Source organism: Branchiostoma floridae, chromosome 19, assembly GCF_000003815.2.
Source record: "Branchiostoma floridae strain S238N-H82 chromosome 19, Bfl_VNyyK, whole genome shotgun sequence".
NCBI lineage: Eukaryota > Metazoa > Chordata > Leptocardii > Amphioxiformes > Branchiostomatidae > Branchiostoma > Branchiostoma floridae.
Window position 1 is genome coordinate 1,718,710 of NC_049997.1, and position 14,063 is coordinate 1,732,772.

Below are 14,063 nucleotides of genomic sequence, written 5' to 3' on the forward strand. Positions count from 1 at the left end.
AATATGATCATACGATAAAATCCGAATGAATAACAGACGTTTTTACGACAATCCCAATATTCCACACGTACGTCTATCCAGCAATGATTATGGATTAGTCTGCAACTGGCATTCGGATTATTTACGACATTTACATATTTCCACGTATGGTCAAAATACTGCAGTATTGTAAGATATTGGAGCATACTTTGAAAATGAATGATCCTCACAACTTACACAGCGCTCTTATAACCTTGGCATGTTCATTAGACTTACTTGTAGCAACCTTCACATAAACAATCGGGAGCGTTCTCCTCCAGATCTTCCCAGCACTTTGTAGGGGGCTCCTCTTCCTCCCCCTCTCCTCCCTTCCCCTCCCCAGTCAGAGTGGTCTCGGAGTGAGACTTAGTGCTCTCGGCTTCCAACGTCCCCTTTTCCTTCTCACTCAATGTCTCCAGACTCCCGGACGTCACACTCCCCGAGGATAAGGAGTAGTTACTGCCTTTTTTCTCACCCATCTCATCATAGTTCAGCTTCTGCTCGGGAATAAAACATAGCTGAATTATCAATGTAAACTTCATGCAAAATACAATGTACCTAGTTCTTTCGCAAAGCTGACAACAAATTGTGCTAGTCCGTATTCTCTTTCTTGATGTCTAAGATCATGTATGGATTGGATCACAGGAGCCTTCATGCTGTTTACACTGACCTTCTGGGACGGGCTCATTCCCGTGATGTCCAGTTCGGAGTCAAAGCCGGCGATGGGAACCACGACGCCGTTGGACGCGCTCCATTTGTCCGGATCCTCCAACTTACTGACCGAACCGTTCTGCATGATAACTGCTTGTCCGTCTATCAAAAAGTAAAAGAATAGGTTAGTAGGGTATACAGCTATACAAAAAAGAGTCACTGTGTCCACCATATTTAACTTCATAAATAATACTCCAATAGCCACAGTGTGTTTATCTATTCAAACATGGGCGGAAAATTGTGGATATAGTGAGCTGTCACACCCATACCAAGTAAGTCAAATCGGAGAAATCTAAATGTAAATTTCTCCTGACGAATTGCCAGTGTATCTGTACAAAAACTGTCGTGTTGACAGAAATGGAAGTAACTAGACAAAGTGGAGCAGAAGGAGGGCGTTTCATCTATTTATCTATCTATTCATGAATCTCTGTATTCCATAATGTCATAATTCGCGGAGTCACCGAATTTCCAAAATGCGCTGGGACTAATACGCACCTGATAGTAAGGCAAGCTCCCAAACAGCAAGAAACCTATAATGGTTCATAGGGTGGATATAACCATGGATTTTTTTAGAGCTAACAGATACGGTAGCTTATGGACTTATTGTTAGGTGATGATGATAACTTATACCGGTTGACGAGATCAAATTTAGAGATGATCAACGTCAAGATGGCGAGTCGAATTTACATATTGCTCTGACTCACGATTTGATATAATTCTGCTTCATGTGCATTCATAGTAAGATTGAAATGTGGTCAATTGAATAAACACAAAGACTTTCTCACCGATCATGTGTATGCCACTTTCCTCCTCCTCCTCCTCTTTACCTTGGTCAGTGTACGGTGGCCAATTCTTCTTGGGCGTGGGGACACAGGGTAAGCACAGCGACAGAAGAAACTTGGGAAACCATTTTATTTTGTCGATGGCAATCTGTAGGTTGTTGGGCTCATCCGATCCCGATTCTCCTATATTATCCCCACTAAAGGAACTCAAAAGCAGGGCAAGGAAGAGGTTGAGGATCTGTGGAGAGAACAGAGGTGTGAGATCCTTTGTTTTCAGCAGTTCTGTATACAGAAAATACTCTGGAGCAGGCACTGGTCAAATGTCAGATCTTTATTGTAAAAATAGATGTTTCATCTAGTGTGAATGTATAGATATCTTCATTTAGGGTTTGCGATGCTCGCAATCCTGGTGAGAAATACTTAATTTCCTACATTTACCATTGTTACTTTCCTCATTTCCATTTCCTCCACTTAACATACGAAATACCCTATCCTGTATTTTCTGATCACGTGTAACTTTGGGGTAGGAGTCTGAGTGGTGCAGAAATACTTACAACAAGATTGCCAATGACCATGGTGAGGAGGAACATGATGAGACAGGCTGGGTACGCGGAGCCGGCACAGTGCATACAGTCCCACATAGTCTCCACCCACTCGCCGCACAGAACTCGGAAGATGATCATGAAGCCATGAAAGAAGTCTTGGAAGTGCCACCTGGGCAATGTGCCACCGAACGCCTCGGCTGTGTAATACTCCCCGAATAGCTGCATGCCGATGACGGCGAAGATGTACACCACAATGCCAAGGATGAACGTCAAGTTGCCCAGAGCGCCCAGCGAGTTCCCGATGATGGAGATGAGAAGATTCAGCGTTGGCCAGGACTTGGCCAGCTTGAAGACTCGAAGCTGCAAAGATGATTGTTGTCAACTAGAATCAATTATTATTTCCTCGTATTAACAAACAGGTAACATTAGTCAGAAGCTCATTGTGCTTTTACGATTGGCTAACAAGTCATATTACATGGCATGAATTAATTAATATTTCTTTCAGACAGTAAATACCACTTAATTTCCTGAGTACAATTTGAACGAGTGTACTTTATTGTCCCCTGTGTGGATTCCCCTTGTACTCACCAAACGGAAAGACCGGAGTACTGACAAGCCTTTCACGCCCTCCAGTCCAAGCTCCACGAGACTTAGCGTCACAATAATGGAGTCAAAGATGTTCCAGCCCACAGTGAAGTACTGCTTCAGACCCAGAGCTATCATCTTCAATACCATCTCACCAGCGAAAATGCCGGTAAAAGCCTGAGAAAATTGAAGTTTGTTTAGCACTTTTAACGTCATTTCAAACATAAAGCCCCCTTTACAAATCAAGAATTTAGCTCGGCCGAGTTGTTGGCGAGCTCCAAATGGACATTTTCGGCCGGAGTATGACCGGCGCTTTGGCGATTATGCGGACCTCGAGCGAATTTTTGCAGCTCGGTCGGCGTTTGCGGGGCACTTGCAGCTGCGCTTAATTTCAGCGAGGCCTCGGCGGCGAGCATTGAGCTCGGAGAGCTCGTCAATTGGTTGCCTGTAGCTCGACCGGAGCTTGTCCGAGCAATGGTCAAGACTTGGCCAATACTCGGGCGGCAACCCGACGGTTTTTGACGGAGTTTGCCCGAACTCTTAAGCCTCGCGCCGGACTCGTTCGGGCTTCCTGCAATAACCGGACGATATTCCGTCCGACTTTAAACTAGTTTGGCGTGCTTTGGGCGAGCGTCGTGCTGGTGTCGCTGGGAGCTTTGGAGGGCTCCGGCAGAATTTTAACTGTCACCTAATCAATTTGACACCTGTGTTGAACGCGTGTCCTTTGTTTTAGCCTTTCATCTGTAACAAAAAGTTTGTTCCGAAATATAAGATAAATAAAGACTACTGTATGATTTTTTCTATAAAAAAAAGCTGCGTACCTTTTATTTATAATGTAATGCAATTGGACACAAAGACAGTACTTCCTATCTTTCTTTTTGTTATAGACTTGAATGTGTTAGATCATATATTCTTAATGTCTGAAGGCTTATTCTTCATGTCTTAATGCTTTCCAGTCTGAAACTCAGACGGCCTTTGCCGGCCTTCGCTCGAGGTTCGCCCAAGGTTCGCCCGAGCTTTGCCCGAGGTTCGCCCGATGTCAGCTTTGTCAATATTATTGTATTATGGTGAATCAGACTGGGTTTTTTTCACTTTGTGGCTCTTGTGGTAGTTTTTGGATTGGTGTGTCACATCATTCCTGTTGATATCATTGTTTTCAGTGTGCCTGTCCAATCCACTCATGTCCTACATATATCTCGCAACTCAGAAATTGAATTTTACACAAATATTGGCTTTTTACAAGGTTAGTCAGTTCTGACTTCGTCCATGTTCAAGACATAGTATAATCTCATTAACAAATTATAATCAGTTGTCTTGGACGGACGTCGGACGGGCTCTGTCCATTTGTAAAGGGGGCAGATTTTCAGCGAAAAATACAGCCGATACTCGGGCGATGTTGAGATTCGGCGAGCTCTGACCGATCTACAAATTCGGCCGGCGTCCGCATGAATTGTAAAGCCGGCTTAAGCGTTATGACTCAATTATTGATACCTGAAAAATATTTGTTTCAATGTGTTCCATGCCATGGGGCAGTGACAATCACTCACCCTTTGAGTTATCATAGTTTAAAGATGCTAATTTTTTTCCAGATACATGTAAGCTATGCACGTTCCCCCACAGATGTTGATGTAACCTAACTTCTGTAAGATATTAGCAGCTTATTCATCAGCAGCTGATTCAATGAAACCGATGCTATGGTCAAATGAGTGTTCGCTTTGCAGGCGCCGAATTCCGTAGGTCGTGAGTTCGATCCCGGCCGAGTTATACAAAAGACTTAGAAATGGTACATTCTTCTTTCTATGCTTAGCACTCAGCATCTGAGAAAGAGTATGGAAGTTGAAAACACAGACCACTGCCAGTAGACTAACCCCCTGCTGTGATAATCGCACAAAACTGTGTGGCCCAGGGATACAAAAATGGAGATGGGCGACACCCGATAACCATTTGGTGTGGGAAGGACTTTAACTTAACTAGGTTACTTATTTCACTAAACTATAGAAATATAACGTTACATCGTGCAGAAACGTAGAAAACGTACTCACGTAGTTCCCCTGCTGGAGAACGTAAGTCATATGTTCGGATTTGCCGTGGTAGTCCATGGCCATGAAGAGAGTGTTGAGAACGATGCAAAGGGTAATGAACAGTTCCATGACGGGATCACAGATGAAAAGAAAACACAGGTTAGCGAATTTGTTCCACACTGGAGGGCAGGACCAGCTGCAGAATATCCTGTCCAGCTTCTGAGCAATCGTCTCCTCCTCTTCATCATCCGAATCATAGTCCACTGCTCCTGTAGAAACGAAGGGCTCTGGTGAGGCTTCTGTTGTGCACATTATCTTCTGATATATCTTTACTTCTTCATGAATCAAAATAGACAACACAATTCTGGGTGATAAATTTGTCAGGTAAAAAACTTCACTCCTCATGACATTTTGTCATACCTGCTCCCTTCTCTATATCACCGGCAGCCGAGGCCGTCTGCAGGAAAGACAAAAAGAGACACAATCATGGAAATGTTTATATTATTTTCGCATGAAAGTTGCATGGAACTTCTATAGTCTATTGTTTATAACAATATCAAATCATCACGTCTTTCTATCTGGAGAATAGTAGTAACATCAATTTAGTAGCGTTAGGATGAAGGAGAATTCTTGTTAAACTGGAGAAGCTCTGACGAAGGTGTCTGAGAGACATCGAAACGTAAGCTATGTAAGTGCCCACTGGTTGTGTAACAAGAATTCTCCTTCATCCTATATTCTACCAACCTGATGAAACTATTTAGTAGCGTTAGTTTTGGATCTGATTTAGCTGCATTTATTTGAGGTAGACAAGACTAGAGATGGGATCTAACAATGTAGAAGACCTTAGTGATACCCTACGGACAATAATGGCAAAAAAGAAAACCTTTATTCAGAATACCTCTTAATATCGATTATTTACAGATTAAATCATACATGTGACAAATACACAACCCATTGTACGAAAAAGCTAAGACTCTACTAAACTAACAATCAACAAAATAACCTAACAAAGACGTCAATATCTTATATGATAGAAAAACACATTTTGAATTATGTAAGAAAACAAATGACGTAAAGAACACATATGAAAATACCAAAACGGAAATGGTATCTATATATAGCAGCATGTGAAATAAAGGAAATAAGGAAAAAAATCTTTGACTGGCGAGTTGACCACAAGACGAAGAAATCAGTTGGGAAGGCGAACACACGTCTGAAACTTGGTTCAGAAGAATGTTTTCTTGGAGGAGGAGGAGGACGGGATCCCCTCGCTTCTCCAGTGGTGATGGCGCATTGCCATTACAGTATCTGTGGAGGACGTCTCCGTTGCATTCTTGGAAGAGCTGCTTGCTGTCGAGAACCTGAGGTTTTAAGACATCAAAAGACCCTGTTCTGCTCCTATCTCCATCCAGTGTCAGCTCATCAGAATAACCATCCTCCCCGAAGCTCGTGTCGCAGAAAAGGTTTTCCCTGTCGCTGAAGCGTCCCAGCCGCCAGCTGAACTGACTCCCTCTGCTGCCCCACCGCTGCAGGTATGGCGAACCGCGTAAGCTGACGCTGGACTGAGACAAAAAAGAGTGGATCAACTTGAAAACGACTCCTGTTACGTTTGATGTCCGACTTGATATCATGACTGATATCAAACCCTGAGCCCTTTTCATGGTTCCAGTCCTCAAACACAAGCAGAAAGTAAGAACATCATGCATACAAATATTACATAGCATTAGAGGATGAAATGGAAAGGGAAAATACGTCAAGTTTTGAAATCACAAACATGTCATCAAATCATATAGTTAAGGAATATTACGTAATCGTCAAATGTTTCTTTACGAAAGATACAAACTTGTATTTATGTTTAGAATAAGATATTAGATAAATATAATGAAATATTGATTGAATATGAATTTTACGCACCAACGATTGAATTTCGCCTTGTGAGTTATCATTTCCACAATACGTGTCCCGTAGCTCATCCCTGCTCTTTTTCCTGCCAAAAAAGTTGTTGTGCAGAAGTTTGCTTAGTGACGGCCGTGACGCGGATCTAGGAGTGGCCCGAGTCAACAATGAGAGCTGAGAGGGCGTCCTTTTTTTGACGCTGCACCTGCTGTGGTGACTTCTCACGCTTCTTCGACATATACTGGAGTGTGAAGTCGTCGTACACCCACTATTGCTGCACATGTCACTGTCGTCGCACACGCCAGCTGCCTGGAAAGTAGTCATTGGAAACAGGTACTCGTTAGTAACATTCTGAAGAAGCATTTTTGTAACAAGCAGGCTCACAAATCTCCAAGAGTAGACAGTCAACATGTATACGCTCATTGGTGGAACACAGCAACGTGCACCAAATTTGGTGGAATTATCATTCGAACACATTAATCATCGTGCATTATTCCGATGATATGTTTGCACACTATAGGAAGCGTTTGTACGAGATCAAGCTAACAGTATTCACTGTTCAAGTAAGAATTATAGCAAAGATGATATCGAGTATGTTGAACTTCACTTTCAGTGTTGGAAGACGGCGAAAGCATTCGATACAACGAACGGGGATGCCCCGCCACACACTAGAGCATTGAGAACAAGTTACGGAATTTACTCTGATTTTTGAAGGTGTGCATAATTCGATAATGTAAGTGACAATTATTTTGGACTCGTAGTTTTGCCATGACACAGTGGTTGAGTAAAACCATATTGTCTATGGTTACAGTAGTAAGTGATATGAGTGACCATGATAGCGTGGAAAATAGAATGAACAAAGGTAAACACATGTAACATAAAACAAAAGAAAATAAAGTACTGACCTGATCAAATGATGATATTCAGCATTAAACAGAAAGGAACGGCTGAAACACTCTCTAGTATTCATACAGAAATATGTGTTGTAGGCGGTAACGTTATTTTTGAAATCAACGTAAAATAGTAGGAGCGCGTTTTTTCGTCTCACGCACGTGATATTCTGGCGCCGGAAGGTGAGTTAGGTATGCTAGCCTTACGTGCACCTTATCATAGCGCACGTAGAAGTCATGTTCAGCCTAGCGCAACAATGCCACATATAACAGGCACAAGGTGCCGCCTCGTCGAACCTTTCATGTCACGACATGTCTCCGGCGGTCTACACATTAGTCAAAGGTCGGTCACACTTCAGTCAATGGTGGTTCATAGTACTTTATACATAAGAGTGTATATACTGACCCTGACCTCTCATTGCAAATATTGTTGTCGATGATATGATGTTATATACTCCATTTTAGATGATATGTAAGTTATCCTACACCATGTACATACAAATGTTCTTTTTTTTAAATTTGTATTGTTTATGTGTTTGTCAGCAGGGCTAGCCCTTTGTAATAGCCATATGCTAGTTGGGCAGCCCTGGCTGTGTGTTCGGTGCAGCCAAACCAATAAATAAATAAAGTCATAAGAGTGCTTCACACATCAGTCAGGACTGGTTCACACATCAGTCATGAGTGGTTCACACATCAGTCAGGAGTGGTTCACACATCAGTCATGAGTGGTTCACACATCAGTCAGGAGTGGTTCACACATCAGCCAGGACTAGTTCACACATCAGTCAGGAGTGGTTCACACATCAGTCAGGAGTGGTTCACACATCAGTCATGAGTGGTTCACACATCAGTCAGGAGTGGTTCACACATCAGCCAAGAGTGGTTCACACATCAGTCAGGAGTGGTTCACACATCAGTCAGGACTAGTTCACACATCAGTCATGAGTGGTTCACACATCAGTCAGGAGTGGTTCACACATCAGTCAGGACTAGTTCACACATCAGTCATGAGTGGTTCACACATCAGTCATGAGTGGTTCACACATCAGCCAGGAGTGGTTCACACATCAGTCAGGAGTGGTTCACACATCAGTCAGGACTAGTTCACACATCAGTCATGAGTGGTTCACACATCAGTCAGGACTAGTTCACACATCAGTCATGAGTGGTTCACACATCAGTCAGGAGTGGTTCACACATCAGTCATGAGTGGTTCACACATCAGTCATGAGTGGTTCACACATCAGTCAGGAGTGGTTCACACATCAGTCATGAGTGGTTCACACATCAGTCATGACTGGTTCACACATCAGTCAGGAGTGGTTCACACATCAGTCAGGAGTGGTTCACACATCAGTCAGGACTAGTTCACACATCAGTCAGGAGTGGTTCACACATCAGTCATGAGTGGTTCACATATCAGTCATGAGTGGTTCACACATCAGTAATGAGTGGTTCACACATCAGTCAGGAGTGGTTCACACATCAGTAATGAGTGGTTCACACATCAGTCAGGAGTGGTTCACACACTAGTCCGGTTGTGTCCCCACATCATTGAAGGGCTGTTATACAATTGACAGGGGCATTTCACACATAAAACAGTTTTCATTCGCTCGAGGGGTACATGCAACATGTAACCGTATTCTGAAAACTACACAGACAGTGAGAAATGGAGAAAACTGCTCACAGTCTTATGCCCGCACGGGATGAAGAGGGTAGCTAGGTACGTAGAACCAGGCAGTGCAAAATAACAATGGTGACAAGTTGAATAAGGGACTGTTCTAATAAGAACTGTAACGGAATACCATGCAGGCTTTGGGGGTTTGACGTCTTTTTCTCACTCTTTAGTTTTGCAACTTCTCTCTGGGATCGTGAGCCTGGTCTACTAAAAGTCTGCTTCTAGCGGGATGTAAACCAAAGTAAAGTAAGTAGCTTTCATCCAAATGATGAATTTTGTATTGGTACTGTGTGTCAGATGCCCTGTACCCCCATCCCACCATTCATTGTGATGGTTGATTCAAATGACATTTAAGAAATCAAGAAAAAAATTCGATTTTGCAGATACTTTTTGTACCATTGATTCTAAATTTCAAGAGGGCGGGCGCCAACCTTACCTTAACTCTATCTTAAAACATAAGGTAATTTCCCATTATCTTAGGTTTTTTTTGTCAGTCGTGAATGTTTTACACACCAGTCAGGAATGTTTCACACACCAGTCAGAAATGTTTCACACATCAGTCAGGAATGTTTTACACACCAGTCAGGAATGTTTTACACATCAGTCAGGAATGTTTTACACATCAGTCAGGAATGTTTAACACACCAGTCAGGAATGTTTTACACATCAGTCAGGAATGTTTTACACACCTGTCAGGGATGTTTTACACACCAGTCACGGGTGGTTCACACACCTGTCAGGGGCGGTTCACAAATGGGTGGGACGTATCGTGTATCGTTCACACTTCAGCCAGGTGTCGTTCATACACCAACCATCGGTGTTTTATACAATGTTTCTGAGATCCCATCTCTGTATTTCTTTATTTGTGTAAATTTGTGTTTGTTTCAAAATTGTAAAATCAAAAACAATTAATTTCAATTAATTTTATCCAATATATCTTTTTCCTGTGAACGAATTAAACAAAATCAACACTCAAATGAAAGATACGTACATGCTATTTTAGTAAATCACTCCATCACACAATTGTTAAAATCCATGCACTAAAAAGTCAACAAGCTTTACCTCTTCCACTCAGAGTATAGACGCTAAGTTGTTTGATTTATGTGTGAAATGAAGGTCATCTTTTCTCCAGAGCTAGAGAAAACTATTGAGTATAGAATATTTCTTTAGTTAAAAACACCAGTATTCCATTTCACCAAAACATAGGTTTTCACCATAAGTTGCAAACGTCAGGGGTTACTGTATCGGGCATGCATTTCCAGCCAGGCACCAAACCAGTCATCACCTTCTTTGATGCTCGTTCTAAGCTTTTCTGAGCCTCTGACGCTGTTTCTGCCTCTGCCTCAGCCGCAGCTTTCGCTGCAGCTTCTGCTTCTTCCTCTGCCTATAATACATGTAATGGTGATGCTCACCCGGCTGCATGCCGTAGGGCCAATGTATAGGTCTGAACAAGGCAACACATGGTTTCTGTCTGTGGATGGCATCCTTTAGAAAGGAAAAAAACGATATCCCGTCGAAAGCAACATTTCCAATTTCAAAGTCGGCAGGCCTTGATAGTCTTACTATTCAATATGTAAAGATTGAACAGCAATGTATACACCAAGGAGTCAATTTTGTCTCGTTGAAGAGCGACTTCTACTCAATACAAGTGACCTTGAATAGAAAGCTGAACTCCTAAAATTATTTTTTCCCTTTACTCTATTCCTTATCGATATGTTCAAGAAGGCATGACAATAAAAGAAAGTTTACCGTGGTTTCTTTTCACCTTGAGCGTCTTAGTTTGGTTCCACGTTACACGCACATTTTCCATTCATGTGTGCGTTGACAGGTAGATAAAGTATGTTCTCAAAATATCTGACCAATGATATGAATTTTTTTAGTATGACTGAATTTATTCTTGCGGTGCTAGCACAATTGATTTTTTTTACATTTTGCAGAACGTCACATTATCGTTTTCATGATAAAAAAAATCTGTGCAGCCTTAATAGTATAAAAATTCTAAAGGTAGGTGCGTATCTTGTGGCCGTCTGTCTAATGAATGAGATCGTCAGAACTCTAAAATGTCAGGAGAATGAACACGATAGCGTAATGTCACCGCTAACACGTGACAAGGGGCCTGGGATTTCTCAACAGCTGGACACTTAAATCATCCAAACGTGACAAACCGGCCTGATTGGTGGATGGAAATTCTGATCAAAATTGAATGAACTAATACATTTTTTTAAATATTTGTACGCGACAATATGCACGTCAAAAATTGAAGGAGGTGAATTAGCGTGTTGCAAAGCAAACCTTATTGTGAGCGACCCCATGAATTCAGGTAACAGTGGCGGCAAGAAAAGAATTGAGAATATTACTATCAGCTACTGGAAAGCACTGAATATCCATTGTGTCTTCTTCAAATCGGTGGTCCTTAACTAGCGCTAGTTGCACGCGTTGACGGATAATGGCACCATTGGGTTTATGGTACCCGCCGAACCTGTCAGGAAGCGCCCTGCCCTGCTGAGACCTTGATGCCATCCACTGATAGGGCTTAGTGTGGCCTAACAGATCTGCAAATGCCCTTTACTGTCGACCAATCGATAGCTCCAAAATTGGGCTTTCGGGCAAATAGACCAAAACAAAACATCTCAGAAATTAGGATAAATATGGAAATAAAAGAAACCTGAAATCAGTCATCCATGAAATATTTAGAGCTTTTGTATATTGTGCGCAAATGACTTACATATTTACATAATTAATGCATGGAGATGTTCATCATCGACAAATCCCAAGTATAGAATTCCCATCATTTATCATTAATTTATTTTGCCATCCCGGTATATGCTATGCAAATCAGTTCTTCCTTTGCATATTCGGAGTCAGTTTATGTCCCACCTATCATAATTTACATATACTACAAGTTGATTTATGAAAACGATGGAATTATACAATTTCCTAATCAATTATGCAAATTAAGTAATCATTTGCATAACATGTATATCCGTACGAACATCTGTGCCTAAGCTATCAGCATGCCTAAAATGATGAAAATCGGTGAAGATGCGTTATTCCTTTCTTGAGTTATCCTCCGGATTATTTTTTTACATAACTGCCCCTGAAATTCCAATCCTATCTGCTAGAGGACCAAAACTTGCGTCACTTCTTTCCGAGCATAAGAGCTATCTTATGATTAGACATCGTAATCATAGCCTTTTTAGAACACGGAATAACAAAACCTGAAGTTTCGCAGCATTACCAAGGGAAGCCCAAAATCTAATCGTTTCCAGTGAATTTCCGTCACACCCCACGAACACACCAAATATGAAATCAATCCATTCAGCCAATCTTGAGTTATTATGGTCACAGACAGACGCTAATGAAAATATAACCGACATGAATATTTCATGGAGGTAATAACATAAATCATGTGTTGTACTCACTGTTTCCGATGAAGCGTCTTCATAAGACATCGCCACAACAGCTAAGATAAGGTTGACCAAGTAGAATGATCCCAAGAATATAACTACGATAAAGAACATTATATGCACTGGGCCTGCCACCGCCAATATCTGAAATAAAATTAAATATGTCATCAAATTGACCACAAAGTATCGGTGCTGGAACACGACGATCATATGACTAGTATATGGAAAATCAGGAGACTAGTCCCTTCCAATCATAGCATCTATGGGAATATCTCTGTGAAAATACCCCTGTGAGAATCTATCAGAATATATCACTGTGAGAATATATCTGTGCGATTATATCTGAGAGAATATCTGTGTGAGAATATCTCTGTGAGAGAGTCGCTGTGGGGATATTTCTGTGATAGAATCTCCAAGAATGCCACTTTGAGGGTATTCTTTGTAAGAATATTTCTGTGAGAATGTTGCTGTGAGAAAATGTCTATGAGAATGTTGCTGTGAGGATGTGTCTTTAGGATATGTCCGTAAGAAAACAGGAAATACAGGTGAATTGAGAAATTAAAAAATGTACATACCAACTGATAAAGATTTTCCCAGTAGTCCTGTACGATGAGTCTGAAGGATGCCAGTGCGGCCCAGCCAAATGAGTCAAAATTGGTGTAACCATAGTTGGGGTTGGGGCCAAACCCTGGCAGGCACCTAAAGCCTTCAGCACATATTCTGTGAATTGGGAATAACATAGAAGTATCACCAAAAGCGCATCACATTGCTCGTTCAACCATGTTACCATTCGAATCGTTGAATGCAGGGACAAAAATGTATTTTAATTTTGAAGAATGTTTAAGAGGACCGACATTCATTTTTCTAAGTAGAAGAAGCTGATACATGACGGATATTCAATTGATAACAAATGGTGCTATTTGATGATTCCTTATCATAATTATCTCATCAAGTTCAACTATAAGGTACATAAAATGTCAATTAGACGGAATAGAATGCAGCCATTTCCATTTGAGCAGACAAAGTGTAGCAGTATCTTTGTGTTTCAACGTTGTCTTGTAACGGACATTGAGATTACGTAGACAAAGTGTCTCACCCTCCACCGCTGCTGTTGCCGCAAACTTTATATTCTGAGATGTCTCCTATTTGAAAGTTTTCTGTGAAAAGAATAAATACAGTTCAGTAATACTGTAGCTTTTAACTTTTTTTCATAACATAAACATAAACACTCTTTGTAATTATATATATCCAACCAACCAACCAACCAACCAACCAACCAACCAACCAACCAACCAACCAACCAACCCACCCACCAACCAACCAACCAACCCACCAACCAACCAACCAACCAACCAACCCACCAACCAACCAACCAACCAACCCACCAACCAACCAACCAACCAACCAACCAACCAACCAACCAACCAATCAACCAACCAACCAACCAACCAACCAACCCACCAACCAACCAACCAACCCACCAACCCACCAACCAATCAACCAACCAACCAACCAACCAACCAACCAACC

At 41.6% G+C, this 14,063-nt stretch overlaps 1 protein-coding gene across 8 annotated transcripts in view; it reads right to left on the reverse strand.

Moving 5' to 3' along the window:
- Positions 1-14,063, reverse strand: part of LOC118406716 (sodium channel protein type 2 subunit alpha-like) — a 71,264-nt gene that overhangs the window by 13,402 nt on the left and 43,799 nt on the right. For 7 of the 8 annotated variants that reach the window (XM_035806992.1, XM_035806994.1, XM_035806990.1 and 4 more), the window contains exons 10-20: positions 13,630-13,690; positions 13,109-13,253; positions 12,549-12,677; positions 10,412-10,510; positions 5,083-5,119; positions 4,684-4,931; positions 2,645-2,818; positions 2,066-2,416; positions 1,515-1,749; positions 689-831; positions 256-515 (exon numbers count right to left, since the gene is read on the reverse strand). In XM_035806992.1, coding sequence (XP_035662885.1) covers positions 256-515; positions 689-831; positions 1,515-1,749; positions 2,066-2,416; positions 2,645-2,818; positions 4,684-4,931; positions 5,083-5,119; positions 10,412-10,510; positions 12,549-12,677; positions 13,109-13,253; positions 13,630-13,690 — 1,882 coding nt within the window. Of the gene's footprint in view, positions 1-255; positions 516-688; positions 832-1,514; positions 1,750-2,065; positions 2,417-2,644; positions 2,819-4,683; positions 4,932-5,082; positions 5,120-5,873; positions 6,225-6,576; positions 7,797-10,411; positions 10,511-12,548; positions 12,678-13,108; positions 13,254-13,629; positions 13,691-14,063 lie in introns of those variants that run through there. The other variant, XM_035806997.1, reaches the window with a different exon arrangement.